Raw genomic sequence first — 11440 nt, 5'->3', positions numbered from 1 at the left:
CGAAATCGTACGTCGAAAAAGACGATTTCGTAAGTGTTGTCGTATTATATATTTTCAATTGTTCTTTTACCTCTTTTGGTAATAACATGTTTTTTGCAGATCCTTCCAACTGACATACTGGAATTTCTTCTAGACACCGACAAGGACGTTGTTGTTCATTACGACGATCATGAGTATAATATGAAATACAAGGTTGGCGTATACACGCGCCTCGCTCAAGGCTGGAAAGCCTTCATTGATGCTGCCGGATTAGGGATAGGAGATATGTTGTGTTTTAAGGCATGTTTAGATGAGAACCGCATAGTGTTTTTTGTTCATGTAAAGGAGGATCCGGAGATCGTAATGATAGATTAGGTCTCCAGATTCTCTATTTAAAGTAATTTATAAAATTTCTCGACTTTTGCTATCATTTTCAAGGTAATATTTTCCATAACAACAAAATTCTTCAACAAGAGCATAAAGTTCTTCCATGACATTTACATTACAACAAGAGCATGAAGTTCTTACATTACCTACTACGCGATTACAACATACAACAACATAAATTCAGTTGATTAAGGAAGCCGCCAAAAAGCCAATAAATATTCCCCACGAAATCAAAAGAAACATCCTTGTATTTTCACGTTTCTCCTCCAAATTTAGAAAAATTTTCAAGTCAAATTGCTGTTTACTCTTCAAGCCAATTAATTCCTCCTTCATTTTGTTCACTTCAATGAGATGTCTAGCCTCAATGGCAATTAATTCTTCTTGCAATTTGTCCCTTTCGATCTTGACCGCATCTAACGACGACGTCAAATTTTGAACATTATTCCACTGAATCTCAGGGAACAATTCATCTTCCCATTCCCAAAATCCACAAGAACTGCCCTTAGGCCTCGGACATTTGTAGAATTTCCGTCCGGGATTACTAGGAGTCGATGAAGTGAGGTGTTTTGCAATGGTGCCACAATTACATTTTACGTGAGATGAACAGCTACCTTGAGACATTTATGAACCCACAATATTTTCGAATTACCACAGAGAGTGATTATGGACAGAAATTTGGAGGAGAAATTTGGTGGAGAAATTTCGTGGAGGAAGAATACATATACGAAGGAGCAATGGTGTGAGCAAGATGAATTTCATGAATGGAGGAAAAAAAAAGGGGCTGGTGTGATGAAGATGAAGATGAAGAACTAGGGTTCTAAAGGGTGGTGGGTCGGGTGGGATTTCAAAGGGGGAACGGTATTATAACCGTTACCCCCGTCGATTTTATTAAAAAAAAAAACGTTCACAAAAATTAATTAATGCGCGGGTGAGGACCTGTCAAACACGCGCCTAGGTCTGGGCCACTAGAGGGGGAAAATAATTAAAACGTAAGTTGTTAAGGGGGGTAAATAAATAAAAGTTAAGTTTAGTTTCCAAACTGAGTTTTCGTGCCAAGTTCAGGGGCTAAAACATGTCTGTTCTCTTTTATATATTCTCTGATTATGCAGAATCACATCCTTAATATTGTGGAAGATATGGCTCGATATTGTGCATGATATACGCCTAGAATCATGCTTGTCATTATGTAGATATTTGTGTATAAATAGTTTATAACTCATGAATTATAGATCAAAAAATATATAGAATATTTTTCAATCTCTTATGATTCTTGATTTATCAATAGTTTTCATGGTATCAAGAGCCTAATTTTTTTCCTAAAATTGTTCTACTTCCTATATTTTGTTGCTATTTGATTTTTGTCATCAAGTTATCTTTTCTGTCTTCCCAATGGAGTCACATTCTCATGATATTTTGTATACCAAATTTGATGGAAAAAACTATCCTATGTGGGAATTTCATTTTCATATCGTTGTTCAAGGGAAAAGCTTGTTTGGAATGTTGGATGGATCAACAACAGAGCCAAACGAAGATAAGGAAAAACTAGTTTGGCATGCTAATAATGCTCGTGTCATTTCATGAATCCTCAATTCCATACACGTAGATGTTGCACTTAGTCTGCATCCGTTCAATCTGGCATCGAAGATGTGGAAGCATCTCAAAAAGGACCATAGCATGTTTGATGCAGTCCAAATCTCAAAAAGGTATGATGCAGTCCAAACTGATCAAGACATGTTCCAGCCATCCCGGCCATTCACTAGGAGTCAGGTTATGGTCCTTCATGGTGTTCACCTAGCTTTAGAGAAGGAGTTTGCGTTTCAGGAGCCGTGGACACTACCTAGCCCGGGGAAGCAGCCTATGGACTTATTTGTGCTAGCCCATGGACCCACTTTAGAGTCCCATGCGTGTGGCTAATGATTTGGAGCCCTGTGAGGCCATATTTTAAAAGCCGACTTGTGGCTATTATTTTAAAGACCAGGTGTAGACTTTACCTATATAAGCTACACTTAGAACTATTTCTGATTTTTGGAACCTATCTTGAAATATATGAATATTGAACTTTTCTCTCTAGTTGAGACTTGTGATTTGGTGGACTCCAAATTGTACAACCTTGTTTTGATCATTCAATTTGCAAGAGATTGTTATTCTCTTGAGGATTGTTGCATAAGATAGGTGCCTTTGATCCTTTTGGAAGGTAACTAGGACTAGTTCTTCTAGTTATTGTCCAATTGTTTATCAATTGTGTCTTCTTTTCTATCTTGTCTTTATTTTCTTGCATCATTTGGTATCAGAAGCCAATCATAGATTTGTCCCTACAAATCTAGTCCTTGTTTTGTATCAAACTTTATTTAAAAAAAAAAAAAACTGTTTTGGACGAATTTCTTAGTGTTCTTAGGGTTAAACTTCTTGATAGTTGTTGTTTTGGATGAAATTCGTCTTACTTGGAGTATTTGGGTGTTCTTGATTTGTTGGTGAATCTGATTTTTGTGTTTGAAGACTTGTGTACTTGGATGTTCATATGTTCAATAAAAAGTTCATGAACTATTATTTTAAAGTCTCCAATCGTGCCATTAGTTTAGGTATCTTGGGTGATCCATGGTGATATTTGGAAACTAGACATCAAGATGGTCATTTTGGTATATCATTTGAAATGTTTTGAATACTTGTGTTCTTGAGTGTTCATAAATATTTTGTGAATGTTCATGTGTGTTCTTGATAATTTCAGATTTACTAACTTTGTTTGATCTAATTTTGGTGATAAGTTAAGCTTTCAAGGTGTTAGGGAGTGTGAAAGCTGTTTGAGAATTCAAAGGGACTAGTCAAGAGTTAATTCCCAAGGAGTTGGTGCATTGAACCCCTCCAAAACGTGGAGAAGGGGGCTTCACTCATTAGAAGAAGTAAAAAAAATCAGTTTGGGGTGTGTGAAAGGGTGTACAGGCAAACAAATAGTCAAACCATTAATTGACACAAGTTCCCAAGTCAATTCTTGGGAAGACTAACAATCACCTTGAGAAAAGAGTGTCCAAGTTCCTAATTACCTCTTGGGAAAACGAGAAGTCAAGTGTGTAAGTCCCTAGTCATCTTTTGGGAAGACGAGAAGCTACATTGAAACTTGTAGTAATTAAATTCCAAGACAAGTTGGTCAAAGGATATTAATTAGTAAGACTTAGGGGTCTGCCTTGCATGTTTTAAGGGGGGTTGGGAAGCTTCTTAATCATTTCTTTGTGACATAACTTCTAGCTAGTATCCATTGAGTAATTACCTACTCAAAGTTTACTAGTTCTTGAGCTATAACTTCTTTCGTGCTAATTCTTTTTAAACTTTTCTCGTTTTGATTCATAGTGAATTGTTTGACTCAAGTGAGCCACATTTAAAGGAGTCATCCGACTATAGAGTCCCATCAACTCACTCTAATCCCGAAGAGGTAGCAGCCTTTTTTGTCTACTGAAGTGATCGAAAAGGAGTTGGTCAATTCCGAGAAAGCCAATTACAACAAATCTGAGTGAACCAAACCTTTAAATTATTGAGGGAACCGAGCGCCACCCAAATAAAGTAAGGGAGTGAGTAAGGTGATTTCTAACCTTAACCCATTTCTTTAAGCTTTGTTGTGCAGGTACAATGGCAGGAGATGAAATTGTTGCGGAGGCACAAGGAGGAGTGACTATAGCCGACCTTGTGGCAGCAATGAACAACATGACAACTCAGTTGACGGCCAAGATAGACGGAGTGGAAACAAGGATGCAAGCCCTTGAACAAGGGGGAGCACCATTGGTTCCAGAGGACACCGGTTCTAGTACAATACCACCGAAGCAATTTAATGAGGTGGACCGTCAACAAAAAATGAGGGAAGAAGCTGCCTGTAATGCTCATGTGATGGGAATTCCTCAAGTTCCTAGAGTTCAAAATCCCATACTTCCGGATCCTCATATTCAAGTGCAAGTACCTCCTATGAGGGAAAGGAGAAATTTGGTCCAAGGTGATGAAAATGTTGAGGTCCATGACTTAGAACAAGCCGAAGATGAGTTTGATCAACAGTATGTTCGGAGAGCCCAAGAACAAAGGGGCCAAAGGAGATATAGAGGAAGAGGAGGTCGAGGAGCATATTTTGGGAGAAATATTGAGCATGACTATGGCAACCATGATGATTATCCGGATTTGGTCCGAGGGAATCAAGGTAGAAGGGATACTAATCTTAACAATGTCAAGATCACTATTCCACCATTTAAAGGAACTAGTGATCCGGACAAGTACATAGATTGGAAGATTCGGATTGAGAGAATATTTGACACAAATGAACTTTCGGAGGAGCGGAAAGCGGTTTATGCCATTGCCTCTTTTGAAGGCTATGCTTCTACATGGTGGGAATCAGAAAAGCGAGTTCGGAGAAGCCATGGTTTACCGGAACATCTTACTTAGGGACAATTGAAACATGTCATGGATGCTAAGTATGTCACTGCCAAGCATCTTCAAGAGCAACTCCGAAGGCTCTATGAATTGAAGCAGGGTTCTAAGACCGTAGAAGAGTTCTATGATGAGTTTGAGAAAGCAAGAATGGCTCTTGATCTTGAAGAAGACGAGGAGCAGCTTATCGTCCGATTCAAAGCTGGGTTGAACCGAGAAATCTCATCTCAATTGAGGTTACTCACTTACTATACTCTTGATGAGGTGTTCCAAGCGGCTATAGAGGCAGAAAAAGGGGTCAAGGAGGACAAGACATTCAGATCGAGAGGAAGTGCTAATACTACTTCGTGGAGTAGAGGTAAGGCTTTGAAGAGTCCAAGTTCGAGTGCTAGCCGTGATGTTAAAAGGACACTTGAAAAGAGTCCAACCAAATCTGAAACAAAGGACTCCGGAGGTAAAGCTCAACTCAATTCTCCTAGTGCTTAATCTATTCAATGTCATAAATGTAGGGGATATGGGCATATGGCCAAAGAGTGTCCTACTCGGAGGACCATGCTTATTCTTGATGATGGCACTGTTCAAGAACAAGAAAGTGAACCAGAAGATGGCAATGAAAAAGAACTTGATCATGATCTTGAGAAGCCGGAAGGAGAAGAGGAGAATGATCTGCCCGAAATGTTTCTTGTGGTGCGGAGAAACTTGAGCACTATAAGCTTGGAAAATGAAGAAGACGTGCAAATGGAGAATTTTTTTCATGCTATGTGTAGGGTAAAGGGGAAGGTTTGTTCATTGATTGTGGATGGACGAAGTTGTGATAATGTTACTAGCCAAACTTTGGTTGAGCAATTGAAACTGCCTACATTGAAACATTCCCGACCCTACCGGTTACAATGGCTCAATGAGTGTGGTGAATTGCGAGTTACAAAGCAGGTTTTGGTTAAGTTCAAGATAGGAGCTTACCAAGATGAGGTAAAATGTGATATGGTACCAATGCAGGCATGCCATTTACTTTTGGGAAGGCCGTGGCAATATGACAGAGCTGCGATTCATGATGGCCGAGCCAACACATATGCAGTTCAAAGTGAAGGTAAGAGTCTCATACTCAAGCCTCTTTCACCAAAGCAAGTGATAGAAGATTATTGTCGGATGAAGGAGTTGAAGGAAGCGGCTAAAGGTAAGGCTAGTATTGTGACCGATCCTAAGTCCACATCACCACCGCTGGGTAACGAAAAGGTATGTGCAATCATGCAACCGGGAGAATACTTTAAAGACAACGATGAAAACAAAATGATGATTTTCCTAGTGCATAAAGGTATTCTCTTGAGTGATAGTGATGATTTGTCTAATGCTAATCAATTTTCAAGTTTTGTTGAGAATCTTTTGCAGGATTTTGTGGATGTATTTCCCGAGGAGATGCCAAGTGGACTGCCTCCCTTGAGAGGAATTGAGCATCAAATAGATTTTGTGCCCGGATCCCAAATTCCGAACAAACCAGCCTATAGGTGTAATTCGGAAGACACCAAGGAACTCCAAAGGCAGGTTGATGAGCTCTTAAGCAAGGGGTTGGTGCGGGAAAGTTTGAGTTCGTGCACCGTTCCGGTCATACTTGTGCCAAAAAAAAGACGGAACGTGGAGAATGTGTGTCGATTGTAGAGCCGTCAACAAGATCACGGTAAAGTATCGTCATCCTATTCCTAGGTTAGACGACATGTTAGATGAGTTAAGTGGTTCTTGTTGGTTTTCTAAAATTGATCTTTGGTCCGGCTACCATCAAATCCGGATGAAACCGGATGATGAATGGAAGACCGCATTCAAGACCAAGTTTGGTCTCTATGAATGATTAGTGATGCCATTTGGCCTCTCTAACGCACCGAGTACTTTCATGAGATTGATGAATCATATGCTTAAACCATTCATAAATAGGTTTGTTGTGGTTTATTTTGATGACATTCTTGTGTATAGTAAAACTGTGGATGAACATGTTGATCACTTAAGGCAAGTCTTTGATGTTTTGAGAAAAGATAAATTGTATGCTAATCTGAAAAAGTGTGCCTTTTGTGTTGAACGTGTTGTTTTTCTTGGTTTTGTTGTGAGTGCTAGTGGCGTTGAAGTCGATGAGTCAAAAGTAGAAGCTATTAGGGATTGGCCTACCCCGTCTAGTGCTACTCAAGTGAGAAGTTTTCATGGGTTGGCTAGTTTTTATAGGAGGTTTGTGAAAGACTTTAGCACCATAGCAGCGCCTTTGACTGAGTTGATAAAGAAAGAACAACCGTTTGTTTGGGAAGAATCCTAAGAGAGAGCATTTAAGGAGTTGAAACATAGGCTTAGTTTTGCCCCATTGTTACAACTACCCGACTTTAGTAAGATCTTTGAGATTGAGTGTGATGCTTCAGGGGTTGGGATAAGTGGAGTACTAATGCAAGAGGGGAAGCCTATAGCTTATTTCAGTGAGAAACTTAAGGGGGAAGCTTTGAACTATTCGACATATGATAAAGAGTTGTTCGCCTTAGTGAGAGCTTTAGCCCATTGGTAGCATTACTTGTGGCCGAAAGAGTTTGTGATTAGAAGTGACCATGAGTCTTTGAAACATCTTAGAGGCCAACAGAAGCAGAATCAGAGACATGCTAAGTGGGTTGAGTTCATGGAGAGTTTTCCCTATGTGATTTATTACAAGAGAGGCAAAGAGAATGTAGTGGCTGATGCCTTATCTAGAAAGTTTTCCCTAGCTACCACTTTGACTTCTAGACTTTTAGGATTTGAGAGCATAAAGTATATGTATGAGCACGATCCTAAATTTAAGAGCATTCGTGAGGATCTAGTGAGTGGGAAGCGGGTAGAGAAATATCAGTGGCATGATGGCTATCTTTTTAAGAAGGGGAGGGTGTGCATACCCATGTCCTCGTGGAGGGAGTTACTGATTCGTGAGGCACATTGTCGAGGTTTGATGGGTCATTTTGGGGTGGATAAGACCTTAGGTATTCTTGAGGAGCAGTTTTTTGGCCTAAGATGAGGCGAGATGTGATGCAATTTTGTGGTGCTTGTTTGGAATGTAAGCGAGCTAAGTCTAGGTCCAGTCCCCATGGTTTGTATACCCCTTTACCAATTTCTACTAGCCCGTGGATTGATATATCTATGGATTTTGTTATGGGTTTACCTCGTTCTAGGGCTGGTCATGATAGTATCTATGTTGTTGTGGATAGATTTTCTAAGATGGCTCATTTCATCCCGTGTAAAAAGTGTGATGATGCGCTGCATGTTGCTTCTTTGTTTATTGCTAATGTGTTGAAATTGCATGGCGTGCCGCGTACCATTGTTAGTGACAGGGACACGAAATTCTTGAGTCATTTCTGGAGATGTTTATGGGGTGCACTTGGCACCAAGTTGTTGTTTTCGACTTCTTGTCATCCTCAAACGGATGGACAAACTGAAGTTGTGAATCGTACATTGGGAGCTCTACTTAGGGCGATGACCAAAGGAAAATCAGGAAATTGGGTTGATCAATTACCCATCATTGAGTTTGCTTATAACCGTACGGTGCATAGAATGATAGGTAAATCTCCTTTTGAGTGTGTGTATGGTTTTAACCCTTTGATTCCATTGGATTTAATCCCTTTGTCTCGAGATGCTATTTTGAATGTTGAAGGTACAAGCAGGGCAGTTTCATTTCTTAAACTTCATGCTAAGGTAAGACAAAATCTGGAAAAGGCATATGCCAAGGTGGCGTCCAAGGCGAACAAGGGAAGAAAGAAGTTGGAGTTACAAAAGGGCGACTGGGTTTGGGTGCATTTCAGGAAAGATCGATTCCCGAACCAAAGACAAGGAAAGCTGTCCACGCGAGGAGATGGACCATTTAAAGTGTTGGAAAAGATTAACGATAATGCCTACGTCATTGATCTTCCGAGTGAGTATAATGTTTCAAGCACTTTCAATGTTTCTGACCTAGTTCCTTGTGTTTCAGGTGATGCAGTCGAGGGTGAAGACACGGCGATTTCGAGGACGAAATCTTTCCAAGAAGGGGAGGATGATGCAGTCCAAACTGATCAAGACATGTTCCAGCCATCCCGGCCATTCACTAGGAGTCAGGTTATGGTCCTTCATGGTGTTCACCTAGCTTTAGAGAAGGAGTTTGCGTTTCAGGAGCCGTGGACACTACCTAGCCTGGGGAAGCAGCCTATGGACTTATTTGTGCTAGCCCATGGACCCACTTTGGAGTCCCATGCGTGTGGCTAATGATTTGGAGCCATGTGAGGCCATATTTTAAAAGCCGACTTGTGGCTATTATTTTAAAGACCAGGTGTAGACTTTACCTATACAAGCTACACTTAGAACTATTTCTGATTTTTGGAACCTATCTTGAAATATATGAATATTGAACTTTTCTCTCTAGTTGAGACTTGTGATTTGGTGGACTCCAAATTGTACAACCTTGTTTTGATCATTCAATTTCCAAGAGATTGTTATTCTCTTGAGGATTGTTGCATAAGATAGGTGCCTTTGATCCTTTTGGAAGGTAACTAGGACTAGTTCTTCTAGTTATTGTCCAATTGTTTATCAATTGTGTCTTCTTTTCTATATTGTCTTTATTTTCTTGCATCATATACTCTTAATGTAACCATGCTCGTGATTTTGAATTAGAACATACTCTTTCAGAATACAAGCAGGGAGACAAAGACATTCAAAGTTATTATTCGGGACTGATGGCGATCTGGTCAGAACAAGTCCAAAGTTTTAGAGGAAACCGTTTTTCCACAGGTCTCAAAGAATTTATGCTGGAGAAGAAGAAGACTCGAGTCGTACTCGAGTCGTTCAATTTCTCATGAAGTTGAGGCCTGACTTTGAACCCATTAGAGCAAACATTCTTAGTAGAGAAACTCTATCGGACATTGATGTGGTTTACGGAGAACTCATTCGTGAGGAGACGCGCATCAATACTCAAGTAGTAATGGATTCTTCCTACACAGTTGACACGGCTATGTATGCATCAAAAAGGTAAATTCTACACTCAGAATTCGTCTCAAAAGTATGGAGTATGGTCAATGCTTTGAGTGCAAAGAGTATGGTCATATTGTGTCACATTGCACGAAGAGAAATATATGCAGTTATTGCAAGAAGCCTGGCTATATAATTCTGGAGTGCAATCGATGCCCAAACATGTGTCAAACAAAAAACAAAGCTTATCAAGCAGCCGAAGCTTATATGAGTCAAGCAGAGATCACAACACCATCTGCCTTGGATCCAAAAGCACTTCAAAAGATGATACAAGATTCAGTTGATGCTGCTCTCCCATGGGCTATTTCCAATGCTCTCACTGTTGCTTATCCTGGTAAGAAATTAAATAAGAATTCAAAAGTTTGGCATGTAGATTCAGCTGCTTCCATATGACAGGAGATATCCATAGTTTAAACTCTTTATCAACTCCATCAGAAAATCATCTTGTTGTCACAGACAATGGTGATACATTACCTACCTCCGGCATTGGAAATGCATCTTACTTCACTAATGTCCTTTATGTCCCTAAACTTACTGTTAATCTTATTTCAATTGGACAATTGGTGGAACAAAATTGTCTTATTCTTTTCTCACGTTTTGGTTGTGTTGTTCAGAATCTAGAGATACGGAAGGTGATCGCCAAGGGTCGTAAAGTTGGGAGACTTTTCCAGTTGTACACGTCTAAAACACCTCACCATGCATATTTTTTGTCTGCCTCTAAAAAGGACATCACCAACTCAAATAAATTGTGGTACTTGTGGCATCATCGTCTTGGGAATCCACTTGCTCAAAAACTTTCCTCTATGTTACACCATTGTCTTCATTTGAATAAGAAATCATGGGATTTGTCATCAAAATTACCTTGTGAAAATTGTGCTAAATCTAAAAGTCATAAACTGCCTTTTTCTTGTAGTACTACTTCATACAATTCTACTTTTGATTTGGTTCATAGTGATGTATGGGGTCCTGCACCTATTTCATCTAGATTGGGGTATCGATATTTTATTTTGTTTATTAACCACGTCCCACGATATACTTGGGTGTTCTTTTTTAGAAACAAAAGTGATGTTGCCAAACTCATAAAACAATTTGTCACCTATGCCGAGACTCAGTTCAACAAGCGAATCAAAAAACTTTCGATCTGACTTGGGTGGGGAATACATGAAATCTGAACTCATAGATTTTTACAAAGAAAGAGGCATTATTTCGCAACACTCTTGTCCATACACACCTGAGAAAAATGGGGTTGTAGAAAGAAAAAATAGGCTTGTTCTGGAAACCACATTAGCTCTACTCGATATATCAAATGTTCCTAAAATATTTGGGTTGAAGCCATTCAAACTTCTGTCTATTTAATAAACAAACACACCCACACCAACAACAAAGATGATACTCCATATTCTATTATTTTTGGTAAACTCCCTCATTATTCCCATCTAATAGTTTTTGGTTGTGTGTGTTTTTTTCCATTTACCTAGACATGAACGTCATAAATTATCTTCCAAAGCCGTGAGGTGTGTTTTTCTGGGTTATAATGATGTTCAAAGGGCTATCTTTGTTATTGCTCAAGAATCTTCTTAATGCAACCTTCAAAATGAAAGACCTGGGTAGGTTAACATATTTTTTGGGCTTAGAGGTTGAATATTTACAGGATGGTATCATTTCCTGTCGATCGCGCCACAAC

The 11440-nt window shown here is 39.5% G+C and overlaps 1 protein-coding gene across 1 annotated transcript; it reads right to left on the bottom strand.

Annotated features, from left to right (window-relative positions):
• Nucleotides 1-546: 546 nt before the first annotated feature.
• LOC132631275 (uncharacterized) lies at nucleotides 547-987 on the bottom strand. Its single transcript, XM_060346868.1, has one exon. It carries the CDS (start codon nucleotides 985-987, stop codon nucleotides 547-549), a length of 441 nt encoding a protein of 146 aa, XP_060202851.1.
• Nucleotides 988-11440: the final 10453 nt, after the last annotated feature.

The sequence above is a fragment of the Lycium barbarum genome, chromosome 3 (assembly GCF_019175385.1).
Source record: "Lycium barbarum isolate Lr01 chromosome 3, ASM1917538v2, whole genome shotgun sequence".
In the NCBI taxonomy this organism is placed as follows: domain Eukaryota; kingdom Viridiplantae; phylum Streptophyta; class Magnoliopsida; order Solanales; family Solanaceae; genus Lycium; species Lycium barbarum.
This window is presented reverse-complemented; position numbering and strand designations above follow the sequence as displayed.